At 41.8% G+C, this 14,520-nt stretch overlaps 1 protein-coding gene across 1 annotated transcript; it reads left to right on the top strand.

The window, feature by feature from the left end:
• Positions 1-1,774: 1,774 nt before the first annotated feature.
• On the top strand, positions 1,775-13,893 carry LOC308674143 (acyl-coenzyme A synthetase ACSM5, mitochondrial-like; the record flags this gene model as incomplete). The annotated part of the gene is made up of 13 exons (XM_081338392.1): positions 1,775-1,960; positions 2,739-2,949; positions 4,385-4,592; positions 5,330-5,473; positions 5,625-5,781; positions 6,461-6,540; positions 7,087-7,210; positions 8,723-8,803; positions 9,467-9,568; positions 10,946-11,073; positions 11,156-11,255; positions 12,083-12,202; positions 13,733-13,893. The coding sequence occupies 13 exons, from the start codon at positions 1,775-1,777 to the stop codon at positions 13,835-13,837; spliced, it is 1,746 nt and encodes a 581-aa protein (XP_081194518.1). The 3' UTR covers positions 13,838-13,893.
• Positions 13,894-14,520: the final 627 nt, after the last annotated feature.

The following is a 14,520-nucleotide window of genomic DNA, read 5'->3' as shown; positions in this document are numbered from 1 at the left end:
GAGCTGAACGTTTCTGGAATTGCGGAAATAGTCATGAAAAGATGCAGAGTGATGTAGAGGTGGGAGATTAAGTAGGCAAAGAAATGCACTCTGGGGAAAATGGGCCCTTCCTAGGAAGATGGACAGCATCTCCGCAGCATTTCAGAGTATTTTTTTTTTAAAAAAATCTCAACCTGGAGATGGGAACCGAATTGAAACTTTCCCTAATAGGGACAGTCCCCAACCCTGTGCGTGACAGTTCTTGCGCTTCATCTGTCATTCAAAGACTTCTTGTTCCTTGGTTCTTCCAAATCCTTCAAGGGAGAACTGGTTTTTCTAATCTTAAAGGAATAATTAGAAGGAAATTCAGATAAAGGAGAGGGGGGGAAAAATGGTTCCCACCAGAGTTTAGTACCGTCCTGTGTGGCAAAGTGCCATCTAGCGGTGCCTCTAGGAAATAGCTTGACTTTTCAACCATTACTCTGAATTTTTGAAGCCGGCTAACTTTGGGGTGGCTGAAGGCTACCGAGAACGTATGGAAAGGGATAAGGACCGCTAAGTGTACATTCCTATTTCTGGGGAGTTTATTTTTCCCCTGTGTGTTTTAACTAGGATGCACTGGGGGTGTGCGCTGCAATCTGCATCTGTTTCCCACTTTTAAGAAAACAGAAATGGTAAAATTGCTTTTTTGTTGTTGTTGTTGTTTTTTTTAAAGTAATGGTTAGAGGTTTCAGATCCCAAACTGCTGGAGCCCTCATGGTGGTTCCCAGTCCTACAAGGTAGACCAGATCTGATAACTGTCTCTTTCTCTCTTCCAATATGGCAGTGTTTCTCAACCTCAGCACTTGTTCAGATGAGAGGACATCATCATCATCATCATCATCATCATCATAATAATAATATAAAGTTGGAAGGGACCTTGGAGGTCATCTAGTCCAACCCCCTGCTCAGGCAGGAAACCCTATACCATTTCATGCTGGCTGGGGAATTCTGGGAGCTGAAATCCACACATCTTAAATTTTGACCAGGTCTGTTGGGCTAAATGTATGAGTAGGCATCAGCCTTCAGAGAGACCAGTATCAACCTATAAGTGGCCAAGATGGGGCACTTATAGCAAAATAAGCTATTTTGTGTATGGTGAGGTGTAGACCAAGAAATTGTTTTTTTTAAATACCCTTTGTCAGGAGCATTTTTCAGACAAGCAATAAGTCAGTATGTTGGAAAGCCACACAGCATCTTTGTCCTATTACAGGGGTCTTCAAACTTGGCCCTTTTATGACTTGCAGACTTCAATTCCCAGAATTCCTCAGCTGCTCCTGTAGCTTTCTTTCTTTTTTTCTTTCTTTCTTTCTTTCTTTCTTTCTTTCTTTCTTTCTTTCTTTCTTTCTTTCTTTCTTTCTTTTTATTATTTAAATTTATATACCGCCCTATTCCCTTAGGACTCAGGGCGGTTTACAGGGGAAATTAAAATACATAGCATACAAAATTAAAATCAGTTAAAACAATAATTAAATTACAGTCCCTGAAGTTAAACTAAAACCCAATTAAATTAAAATAAATTAAAACCTCTGTGTGGGCCAAACAGCTCGAAGAACCAGATTTTCAAGTCCCGGCGAAATGAGCGAAGGTCGGGGGCAGTCCTGAGTTCCGTGGGAAGTTGGTTCCATATATATATATAAAACTCAGGGTTATTTCCTTCCCTTCTCCATCCCTTCTTCACCTTCCTTTCCTTTCCTTCCCCTCCCCTGTTTTTGCAGGAAATCAAACCACTGATTGCTGATCCCAAGCTGGTGTCATGAAAGTCCTAGTCAAGTGCTTTGGACATCTGCGGTCTCCTTGGGTGTTCCTTCAACAAGCAAAGAGTTGCTTAGCTTCTTTGATCCCCTCATATTATGAAGCTGTTAATCGGGGCGAACAGGAAGTGCCCGAGTACTTCAACTTTGCAAGCGACGTGGTGGACAAATGGACCCAAGAAGAAAAGGTAAACATTTTGCACTCCTTTGGGGGGAAAGGACCACAGCTAGGTAGGGTATGAAGTTGTTAAAATAAAAATCTTCATCGGGATCCAGTCCAAGCCAGGAATAAACAACAAGGAGACTGCTTGAGAAAGAAGATTTTAGTTTATTGAAGAGGAGAGCCAGACAGAAAGATGGCTCCGGGGGGAAAAAGTGACCACATGTAGTAGGGAATGGTGGGGTTTTATACCTTTTTGGGCTTTTGTTTGGAGTAGTTCCCATGGCATGAACTTTGACCTGAGTCTGAGTGCGTCTTTCTGGTATTCTGATGGTGGTGGATTATTCCTATTATATCCCAAGGGTCATATCCTGCTTCCCTGGGGCTGTGGCTGATGACTGTTGGATTTTTTTTTTTGGTGTGAGGGATTGTTGATTCTAGGGATCTTTGTCTTTCTAATCCCAGCTTCCTGACTCCAGTCTTTCTGACAAGATTATCAAATTTGCATTTCTGCAGACCTGGTTTCTGTCTGGGGCACAGAGACTTGTGTGTGTGTGTTGGTTTCTGCCTTTAAGATTCTTTGGGGAAATATATTCTGCCTTTCTGATATTTCCTAAAATACTTTCTTTCTCTGAATTCTTCCCACAAAGTTATCACTGGAAGCATGCAAGCTTTGACGTGCCAGTTTATTTGCTTCCTGGTTAGCTCTTCTTTTCTTTTGCAGTTGACCATGAGATCTTGTTTGGATCAGGACAGGTTTCAGCTGCCCCCTTCTTGAATGTTAACTTCTTGAGTTGCCCCACTAGGATGGAAAGAGAGTCCACAAGCCAGCCTTCTGGTGGGTCAGCAATCAGGACGAAGAGGTGAAGTGGAGCTTCAAGGAGTTGGCTTTCTTGTCCCGAAAAGCTGCCAATGTCCTGTCTGGTCCTTGCGGCTTCCAAAGAGGGGACAAAGTTATGATCATTCTGCCTCGTATTCCAGAGTGGTGGCTACTCACTCTGGCTTGTATGCGAACAGGTTAGTAAATGTTATAGGGAAGACAACCCTCTGCCTCTGCTTCCCAAGAGTGTGACAAGGATGAGCAGAGCAACTCTTGAGCGAAAGAGAGCTTGCACAGAAAAAAAGAGGATACTGAGAGTAGTTAAGTTTACACAGCAACCACACAGATACACTGAGGTGTGTGCAAAGTTTTACTTGTGGGATAAGATACTTGTGGGCACAGTCCAGGAAAAAAACAGTCCAGGTCATACACGAGTAATGAAATAATAGCAGATAACAACAGTCCAAGGATTATCCGATACAGAGTCTTCTTACCAGTCTGTAAGTCAAACACAGCTCTACAGGTTTAGCAAAACAGTAGCAAACCCACAAACCATGATAAACAGCAAGTAACAGCAAGCGAGAGTGAACATAACACAGAGAGAGAAGCTATGTCTCTAGCTCCCTCTTATGGCCGTATGAAACAGTGCTGGCCAATCATTAGAAGGTATGATGCAATGCATTACATAGTTAAAGTGATACATTACAGTTCTATAACAATGATACAATAGTAGTTCATATATATTGCCAACCCAACCGGTTAGGCCACAGATATATACCTAACAGAGTGACAGTGGACTTTCCTAAGAGGTCTCCCAGTGGACATCGTTCCTTAAGAATGCCAATGGGCACTCTTCCCAAGAGTGCCAGTGGACATTCCTAAGAAGTGACCAAGTGGACACTCTTCCTGAGAGTGGCAGTGAATGTCCTTATCTATCCATCTCCCAAGGCTCAGTTTCATCTCATGAACTTAGCAATGAGGGATATTTTTTTTTCCAACCTGAGAAAGGCCCAGTCCTCTAGATATGTTAGACCAAACTCTTATTATCCTTGGTCAATGTGGCCACATTGGAAAATCCATCAGCTGTCATTGGCCCCAGATAGAGGAACCCAACACTAGCTTCACTTTGTCCATGGAATGGACCCTTCATGTTGGTTTCTCTGATCAGAATAGAATAGAGCTGGAAGGGACCTTGGAGGTCTTCTAGTCCAGCCCCCTGCTCAAGCAGGAGAACCTATACCATCTCAGACAGGTGACTGGCTAGCCTCTTCTTAAAAACCTCCAGTGATGGAGCGCCCACAATTTCTGGAGGCAAAGCTGTTCCACTGGTTGATTGTCCTCGCTGTCAGGAAGTTTCTCCTTAGTTCCAGGTTGCTTCTCTCTTTGATCAGTTTCCAACCATTGTTTCTCGTCCTTCCCTCTGGTGCTTTGGTGAATAATGTGGCCCCCTCTTCATTATGGCAGCCCCTCAGATACTGGAACATTGCTATCCTGTCTCCCCTATTTCTTCTTTGCTTTAGACTAGCCAAGCCCAAGTCCTGCAACCGTTCTGCATGTGTTTTGGTCTCCAGGCCTTTGATCATCTTAGTTGCTCTTCTCTGAATGACTTTCTTCCCTGCTGTTTTTACCTAGGGATTATTTTTATTCCTGGAACACCTCAGTTAACAGCTAAAGACATTTCCTATAGAATTCAAGCTTCCAAAGCCAAAGGCATTGTGGTGGCCGATCAGTCTGTGCTTGCAGTGGATTCAATTACGGCTGAATGCCAGCTTCTGAAAACCAAGCTTGTTGTGTCCAATAGAAGCAGAGAAGGCTGGCTGAACTTCAGGGACTTATTGCAGTACGTATTCCATTAAAAGTCAGAACTACATCACCATCGTCTGGGCTGGAATATTATTTTATGAGGGTTTTTTTTTAAAATTGGGCAATATAAGAAGCCAGTTTTGGTCTAGTGGTTAAGGCACCAGGCTAGTAAGTGGGAGATCAGGAGTTCAAGTCTAGCCTTAGTCAAGAAAGCCAGCTGGGTGACCTTGGGCCAATCATCAGGAGACAGTGAGTTCTAGTCCTGCCTTAGACATGAGGGCCAACTGGGTGACTTTGGGACAATCATCAGGAGACAGTGAGTTCTAGTCCTGCCTTAGGCACGAATACCGGCTGTATGGCTTTGGACAAGGCATTCTCTCTCAGCCCAACCCATCTTGCAAATGTGGTGATGAAAATAGGAGGGGGGGAAAGAATATTAGATAGGTTTTTGCCACCTTGAGTTGCTTACAAAAATTATAAAGGCAGGATATAAATTAAATAAATAGGAACCAAGGTTGGCTCTTTTTAACGATCAGCTGTCCCACATTCCTTAAGTTCTGGTTGTAAATATCTGCATCACATGCTTGACTAAGATACTCTGAATTTCTTGGAAGAGTTACGGACGTTGCCTTCCAGTTGTGCAGAAACGTCCCAAAATTCCACTCGTGATCTATATAAATCCCAATTATGAAAGATACTTCCCAGTCACCCACCCCCAAATGTCCCTTTCCAATCTAATTATGTATTAATAATAATAATCTGCTTGTTTTCCAGAGCAGCCCCTGGTGACCACGATTGTGTAAAGTTGAGAAGTGAAGAGTTAATGCTGATCTACTTTACAAGCGGAAGCACTGGATCTCCCAAAATGGTGGAACATTCCCACTGTAGTTATGGCATTGGATTTGCATCCAGTGGCAGGTAGTATCAGGGCATGGTTTTGAAGTCCTGGATTATTTATTTAGTTATGACTTGACTTGACTTGACTTGACTTGACTTGACTTCACATTCTGGTCCCGAAGTGGTCATAATTCAAGGACTACTTGTACATTATTATTATTTTTTCGAGCAGGCACTGGATGAATCTGTCTCCTTCAACTGTTTTCTGGAATACTTCAGATCCAGGATGGGTAAAGACTGCTTGGAGCAACTTATTCGCCCCATGGATCCATGGGTCTTGTGTCTTTGTGCATCACCTGCCTCAGTTTGAACCTACACTCATATTAAATGTAAGCATGTCCATTTTATATGCCAATGACCTGGAAGTATGTAGACGTAATGGGAAATCAGACGTTCTCCTTGTGCAATTCATTATACCCCTCCAGCCATCATGGCCTGTAGAGATGAATGCTGGCTTACCAATATACGGTGAACAAGTATCTTAATTCTGAGATGATGATGATGGTTGTTTGTTGTTGTTGTTGTTGTTATTATTATTATTATTATTATTATTATTATTATTATTATTATTATTATTATTATTATTATTGGAGAAGGAGAAATATGGGATCCTTGATGCTCTCTGAGCTTGCTTGATTCCTTGCAGATGTTTCATTACTAAACTAGGTAACATCATCCAAACATCATCCATGCTAGACTGATGATGCACTGATGATGGTACCTGGTTTGGTAATGAAACGTCTGCAAGAAAACAGCCAAGCTCAGAGAGCACCGAGGACCCCCATAGGCCAACATTGTTGAGTATAGAATTTTAGGCAGAGGCAACAACTGTTCCTAAACTTGACTTTTGGATTTAGCATGTTGTATGATTGCAGCCCTGCCTGTCTTAAACTTCAGGCTGGGTCATTTCCATCTTAGGGAAGCCCCCAGGTCAAATCTGATTGCACATTACCTTGATTGCACGTTCATTTTCTTCATGTTGATTGCATATGCCTTTCATCTATCTAGACTCTGGCAAAGTATCCAATAACAACTTTCTGTACAGCTCCTACCGCATATAGGATGATGGTTCAGCATAATGCCACCAGGTACTTTTTGTCACAAAGCTTGAAAAATGAGGGCAACATGAAAATGGAAAGTCTAGAAATGTAATGGAATTTTCTAGGTTCTGTTTGGGTTGTTTTTTTTTGCTTTGTTGTCATTACTATGAACTTGCATGGGACAGTCCTTATTTTCTCACTAATCCTCAATTTGGAAGGATGGCCCTCTTAAAATTGGGGTAATATAATTTCCTAAGGTTGCCTTCTTGCACAACTGAACGTGTAGCCCCTATAGTGAATATGTCTTGCATTATGAAGGAGGTGTGAATGTGAGGATTCCATTCTTGGACCCCTTTTACCTGGGATTTCAAACCCAGATAAATAGGCAATATTCACGCTACCATGAGTTGCTAAGAGGACCAGAAATAAATGTCAATCTTCAGGTTAAGCTCCATCCTTGGTGATGGAGCAGCGGGATGGAGATCAATGATTGTCTTCTTTGGGCAGCAAAAGTCGCATTTCCTTCCAAATGTAAGCAAAATCAACTGGCCGAAGAAAAAGCGAATTATTTATTGACTCTTGTTTCTTTTCAAGCTATAAATTCAGAAGCTTGAAGCACTGCGTGACTGGTGGGGAACCACTCAATCCGGAAGTGTTTGAGCAGTGGAAGATTCAGACTGGGTTGGATATCCATGAAGCATACGGACAAACTGAAACGGTATATTCATTTCGATAAAGAACATCTGCAGTTCAACTGTGAAACTTTGGTTGGTTGTTTGCTTTTGGACGTTTCATTATCCAACTAGGCCACATCTATAGCGCTAGTGAGCGTGGCCTGTTTCTATGCAGCATCTTGTCCTGTCAATGTTGTTGGGGAAAGTAGTTTTCTGCCTGGTAGTTCCTTAATTAGGGTAATGTGTGAAAGCCCTAATAAGCAGGCATATACATAGAATGAAGGCTACTGCTAAGCTTGTAAGCCGCCCTGAGTTTTCGGAGAAGGGCGGGATATAAATGGAATTAAAAAAATAATAATTGTCTTCTACTAGATTAACAGAGGGATAGAATCAAGATCACGTGAAGTATTAATACCACTTTGCAGCGCCTTGGTAAGGCCACACTTGGAATACGGCATCCAGTTTTGATCACCATGATGTAAAAAAGAGGTTGAGACTCTAGAAAGAGTACAGAGAAGAGCAACAAAGATGTTTAGGGGACTGGAGGCTAAAACATATAGGGAACGGTTGCTGGAATTGGGTATGTCTAGTTTAATGAAGGGAAGGACAAGGGGTGAAATGATAGCAGTGTTCCAATATCTCAGGGGCTGCCCCAAAGAAGAGGGAGTCAGGTTATTCTCCAAAGCCCCTGAAGGCAGGACAAGAAGCAAAGGCTGGAAACTAATCAAGGAGAGAAGCAACCTAGAAGTAAGGAGAAACTTCCTGACAGACCAATTAACCCAGTGGAACAACCTGCCTCCAGAAGCGGTGAATGCTCCAACGCTGGAGGTTTTTAAGAAGAGACTGGACAACATTTGTCTGAAATGGGATAGATTCTCCTGCCTGAGGAGGAGGTTGGACTAGAAGATCTCTTAAGGTCCCTTCCAACTCTCTTATTCTGTTCAGTGTTCCAGGATCTCAGGGGCTGCCCCAAAGAAGAGGCAGTCAAGCTATTCCCCAAAGTACCTGAAGGCAGGACAAGAAGCAACAGATGGAAACTAGTCAAGGAGAGAAGCAACCTAGAACTAAGGAGAAACTTCCTGACAGTTAGAACAATTAACCAGTGGAACAACCTGCCTCCAGAAGCGGTGAATGCTCCAACACTGGAAGTTTTTAAGAAGAGACTGGACAGCCATTTGTCTGAAATGGGATAGGGTTTGTCTGGTGTTAATCCCTGCTTATCTGGGTACTGATTGCTAGAGAGGATGTATTTTCTTTTTTTTTCTTGGGTTTTTATTGTCTCTTTTGAAGAGTTAATGAATTATTTCTATGTGTCTCCCCACCAACACTTGACAGGGCAAGCTAGTGTATATAAACAGGGAACAAACCCCCACGCTCTCTCGAACTGATGAGGTTAGCTGGTCAGGTAATGAAATGTCTGCAAGCCAACCTCAGAGAGCACTGAGGACTCAACTGTATATTCGTTTTAATTGCCTTCAAAGTTGGGTCTGATCCCATCCCATTCAGTCTGAACATGGGTCCTGACACCTTGTGTCCCATCCTGCTCTTTCTTGCAGGTAACCATCTGTGCTAATGTCCAAGGAATGAAAATTAAGCCAGGATCCTTGGGGAAGGCATCTCCACCCTATGATGTCCAGGTAAGAAGGACCAATTTTGACATTCAGTGAACAAAATACCATTTTTAAAGGCTGTTTTTTTCTGTTGTGGTCATTCATGTCATCCTCTTTATGGCTCTGCTTTTTGCTGGTCACCTCGAAGAGAAAAACAATGTACTGTACAGGTAGTCTTTGACTGAACATCACAATTGGGACCCAAAGCAAGCCGGTTGTTTCAATGAACGGCACCCGATTTTGCAACCTTTCCCACCCCCACTCCCCCCAAGGTCGTTGTTAAGCAAATTGCTGCAGCTGTTAACTGAAACATGTCATTAAGTGAGTCTGGCATGCCTCATTGAGTTTGCTTGTCAGAAGTCATCTGGGAAGGTCACAAATAGTGATTAGACATTTGACCGGGATCATATAAAGACTCTTGACTTGGGCAAGGAGTTGGACTAGAACAGGCGTCTTCAAATGTGGCCCTTTGATGACTTGTGGACTTCAACTCCCAGAATTCCTCAGCCAGCGCGGCTGGCTGAGGAATTCTGGGAGTTGAAGTCCACAAGTCATCAAAGGGCCACGTTTGAAGACCCCTGGACTAGAAGACCTCTAACAATAAATGCAATCAGAGCAATACTTTATTTATTTGCCATATTTCTACACTGCCCAGCTCACCCAAGGAATACTTTGCTTTTATTTCTGAAGGTGGTGGATGAGGAAGGAAATATTCAGCCCCCTGGGAAAGAAGGAGATATGGCTATCAGAATCAAACCCAAAAGACCATTTTGTCTTTTCTTGAAGTATGCAGTAAGTACGATTTATTCATTTTTTTAACATAAAAAGGTAAAGGTTCCCCCCGCACATGGGTGATAGTCGTTTCCGACTCTAGGGGCCGGTGCTCATCTCCGTTTCAAAGCCGAAGAGCCAGCGCTTGTCCGAGGACATCTCCGTGGTCATGTGGCCGGCATGACTAGACGCCAAAGGCGCACGGAACGCTGTTACCTTCCCACCGTAGTGGTCCCTATTTTTCTACTTGCATTTTTACGTGCTTTCGAACTGCTAGGTTGGCAGAAGCTGGGACGAGTAACAGGCGCTCACTCTGTTACGCGGCACTCGGGATTTGACCCGCCAAACCGCCGACCTTCTGATTGACAAGCTCAGCATCCTAACCCACTGAGCCACCGCGTCCCTTCTTTTTTTTTTTTTAACATACACGTCAATAAATGGGATTACTATACATTTGTTCCAGGTTGTATAGTTTATACTGGACTTAGGCAAGAAAAACTAAATGCACAGGTATGAAAGAGGTGGTGCCTGGCTTATTATTATTATTATTATTATTATTATTATTATTATTATTATTATTATTATTATTATTATTATTATTATTATTATTATTATTACTACTACTACTATTATTATTATTATTACTATTATTATTATTATTATTATTATTATTATTATTATTATTATTATTATTGTTATTATTAATTGAATTTGTATACTGCCCTATTCCCGTAGGACTCAGGGCAGTTTACAGGGCAGTTAAAACCATGAAATACAAAAATTAAGATCAATTAAAACAATTAATTAAATTCAAGCCCCAAAAGTAAATCTAAAACCCAATTAAAATTAAAAACCCCTCAGTCTGGGCCAAACAGCTCGAAGAGCCAAGTTTTCAGGTCCCGGCGAAATGAGCGAAGGTCGGGGGCAGTCCTAAGTTCCGTAGGTAGTTGGTTCCATAGGGCAGGTGCACCCACAGAGAACGCCCTTCCCCTGGGAATAACCCACCGGCATTCATTAACAGTAGCAATAGCAGTAACGGTGGGAGGGATCTCGGAGTCCTAGTGAACCACCAACTTAAGTATGAGCCAGCCGTGTGCTGCAGCTGCCAAAAAAACCAACGCAATCCTAGGCTGCATCAAAAGAGAGATGGCATCAAGATCGCGTGGAGCGTTCATGCCGCTTTATAGTGGACTAGTGAGGTCACACTTGGAATACTGCATCCAGTTCTGATCACCAGGATACAAAAAAAAGAAGCCCTAGCAAGTCCTTGTTCAACTCTCAGAATTTTAAGCGATGGCCACACTAGCTGAAAAATTGCCAGAGTTGTAGCCTGCATAACGGGAAAGGCCTTGAAACTAGACATGCGAGGTCACGGACTCAATGCTTGATTCTTTCCAGGATAGCCCTGAGAAAACGGCAGCCACCGAACGTGGGGATTTTTACATCACAGGTGACAGAGCGATCAAGGATGAAGAAGGCTATTTTTGGTTTGTTGGGAGAGCTGATGACATCATCAATTCTTCTGGGTAGGCTTCCTGCACTAGACCTAAGTTGGTTTCTTTGCTTTACCGTTTGCAGAAGAGTTAAAAACCACAACTTCTGCCTTAGGTACCGCATTGGTCCTTTTGAAGTGGAGAGCGCTTTGATCGAACACCCAGCAGTGGTCGAGTCGGCTGTGGTCAGCAGTCCGGATCCTATCAGAGGAGAGGTAAGCTAGGCCCTAACACCACACATTATCCCGCAGAAGAGAATATGTGTAGCTCAGGGTTCAGCTGTGGGGTCCTTGGTGCTCTCTGAGCTTGGGGGTTTTCTTGCAGATGTTTCACGACCCAACTAGGTAACATCATCAGTGCTAGAAGGGAGTTGGGGTTGTGGAGAGGAGGAGGAGGACTGTGGGGTCCTTGGTGCTCTCTGAGCTTGGGGGTTTTCTTGCAGATGTTTCACGACCCAACTAGGTAACATCATCAGTGCTAGAAGGGAGTTGGGGTTGTGGAGAGGAGGAGGAGGAGGACTGTGGGGTCCTAGGTGCTCTCTGAGCTTGGGGGTTTTCTTGCAGACGTTTCATGACCCAACTCAGTAATAACATCAGCTCAACTAGGAAACCTGACTAGGTTGCATCACTCCCTCCCCCTGATGATGTTATGGCATCCAGTTGGGCAACCACATGTCTGCAAGCCAACAAAAGCATCAAGAGCTCAACAAATCATATTACACATTCAAAGAAATACCCTAGTAATGTGAACAAATCAATGTCAGTTGAACACTACCTGTAATTGGCCACTCCTCCAGAACTGTTTCTCAGCCAATACGAGAGAAACAACTGCAAGGAAGAAGGACAGAAGTCAGCTCTTGGGGGAAAAAAATAGAAAATAGGTCCAGTAGAAAATAATTCTCCTGGAAAGCCTACAAGAGCAGACTTGAATGGTGGGCCCACCTGCATTGGCTCACCTGAGCCACGATTGAGGTAATTCATGGACCAGCTTTATAACCTGTTACTCAAGGCGTTCACTCCCAGGTATGTTTGTGCCCATACAGGTGGTGAAAGCGTTCATCATCTTGTCTCCTGCTTTTCTGTCCCGCAACCCAGAGGCGTTAATCCAAGAACTTCAGGACCATGTGAAAAAATCTACCGCTCCATATAAATATCCCAGGAAGGCAAGTCTGAGTAGGAAAGTTGAGGACGAGAATGATGGGAACGAGGAATAACTGAGGGCTATTTACCTCTGGGTTGATGAATTGATGTTTGGTAGCTTTGGAAAATGCAGCAGAGGTGAGGTGTCCACCAGCCCTTCAAGGTGTCGGTTGGTCCAGCACGTACGTTATGGGATTTGAGAGCCTGATTTATAAGCTCTTCTCTACAAGTGAAAGATCGCTCTTGCAGTCTAGCCATATGTCTGAATTGGTAAGCAAACATGCAATCAAGTTGAGGATAATAATAATAATAATAATAATAATAATAATAATAATAATAATAATAATAATAATAATAATAATAATAATATAATAATAATAATAATAATAATAATAATAATAATAATAATAATAATAATAATAATAATAATTTTATTTGTATACCGCCCTTCTCCCGAAGGACTCAGGGCGGTGAACAGGGCAAACATATAAAAATACAAAGATACAAAAGTTAAAAGAGAGATTAAACAACTGCCCAGGCTAAAACAATAGGTAAAAATATTTAGAATAAAATCCCAACCCATCCCCCATCAGGCCAGGCCAGCCATATGTCTGAATTGGTAAGCAAACATGCAATCAAGTTGAGGATAATAATAATAATAATAATAATAATAATAATAATAATAATAATAATAATAATATTATTATTATTATTATTATTATTATTATTATTATTATTATTATTATTATTATTATTATTTTATTTGTATACCGCCCTTCTCCCGAAGGACTCAGGGCGGTGAACAGGGCAAACATATAAAAATACAAAGATACAAAAGTTAAAAGAGAGATTAAACAACTGCCCAGGCTAAAACAATAGGTAAAAATATTTAGAATAAAATCCCAACCCATCCCCCATCAGGCCAGGCCAGCCATATGTCTGAATTGGTAAGCAAACATGCAATCAAGTTGAGGATAATAATAATAATAATAATAATAATAATAATAATAATAATAATAATAATATTATTATTATTATTATTATTATTATTATTATTATTATTATTATTATTATTATTATTATTATTATTATTATTATTTTATTTGTATACCGCCCTTCTCCCGAAGGACTCAGGGCGGTGAACAGGGCAAACATATAAAAATACAAAGATACAAAAGTTAAAAGAGAGATTAAACAACTGCCCAGGCTAAAACAATAGGTAAAAATATTTAGAATAAAATCCCAACCCATCCCCCATCAGGCCAGGCCGGCTTGTTCGAACAAATGTGTCTTGAGATCGCGCCAGAAGGAGCGAAGATTAATGGGGACTGAAACGTGGGCTGACTCTTGGCAGCGTTGCCAGATTAATTTCCCTTTGCCTTCTTTATTTTATTTTATTTTTTTATTTTATTAAATTTTATTTCCTTGCCTAGCCAACAGTTCTGGGATTTCCAGGTGCCCTTTCCCTCCAAAATCCACTGAGTTTCAGGGCTGCCACTACGGGCTGAAAAAGAAAAGCTTTTATTTATTTATTTTTAAATTTCCCCAAACAGATAGAATTTGTCCAAGAGCTTCCCAAAACAGCAGCTGGAAAAATTCAACGGAGTATCTTGCGGAAACAAGAATGGAACCAAGTCAAGCTCGACCGTCCCAAATAAAATACTTTTTTTTCCCCATTCTGTGCTGTCCCGTTTTCATTCATTCGTTCAGCTAATCTCAATGTACACATGTTGTACTTTGACAATAAAGGTTTATTATTATTTTTCTATTATTTTATTATTATTCCAAGCCAATTGATTCCGTGCTAAAAGGTTCTGAGTCAAATTTGGGGTCCTTGGTGGGTGGCACTCAAAAGAATGAGTTGTACTTATAAATACGGGCTGATATGGAAAGATACGATATGGTTGGTTGGTTGATTTTCATGACAGGGAAGAACAGCAGTAATTGAGACTATCATCTTTCAGTCGTGGGTTTAATTACGTGTAGTCCTCAACTTACAAGAGTTAGTTTAGTGACCGTTTGAAGTTACAACGGCACTCCAAAAAAGTCACTTACGACTGTTTTTCACACTTCTGACCGTTGCAGCCTCCCCAGGGTCACGTGATCGAAATTCAGATGCTGGGCAACTGGTTCATATTTACGACGGTTGTCATGTCCCCTTTTGCGACCTCCTGACAAGCAAAGTCAATGGGGAAGCTGGATTCGCTTAACAACGGGGTTACTCATTTAAGGTCTGCCCTGATTCACTTAACAACTGTGGCATAAAAAAAAGTCGCAAAGGGGGGCAAAGCTCAGTTAACAAATGTCTCACTTAGCGAGAGAACTTTTGGGGTCAGTTGAG

The sequence above is a fragment of the Vipera berus genome (assembly GCF_964194415.1).
Source record: "Vipera berus genome assembly, chromosome: 13".
NCBI classification, from domain to species: Eukaryota; Metazoa; Chordata; class Lepidosauria; order Squamata; family Viperidae; genus Vipera; species Vipera berus.
This window is presented reverse-complemented; position numbering and strand designations above follow the sequence as displayed.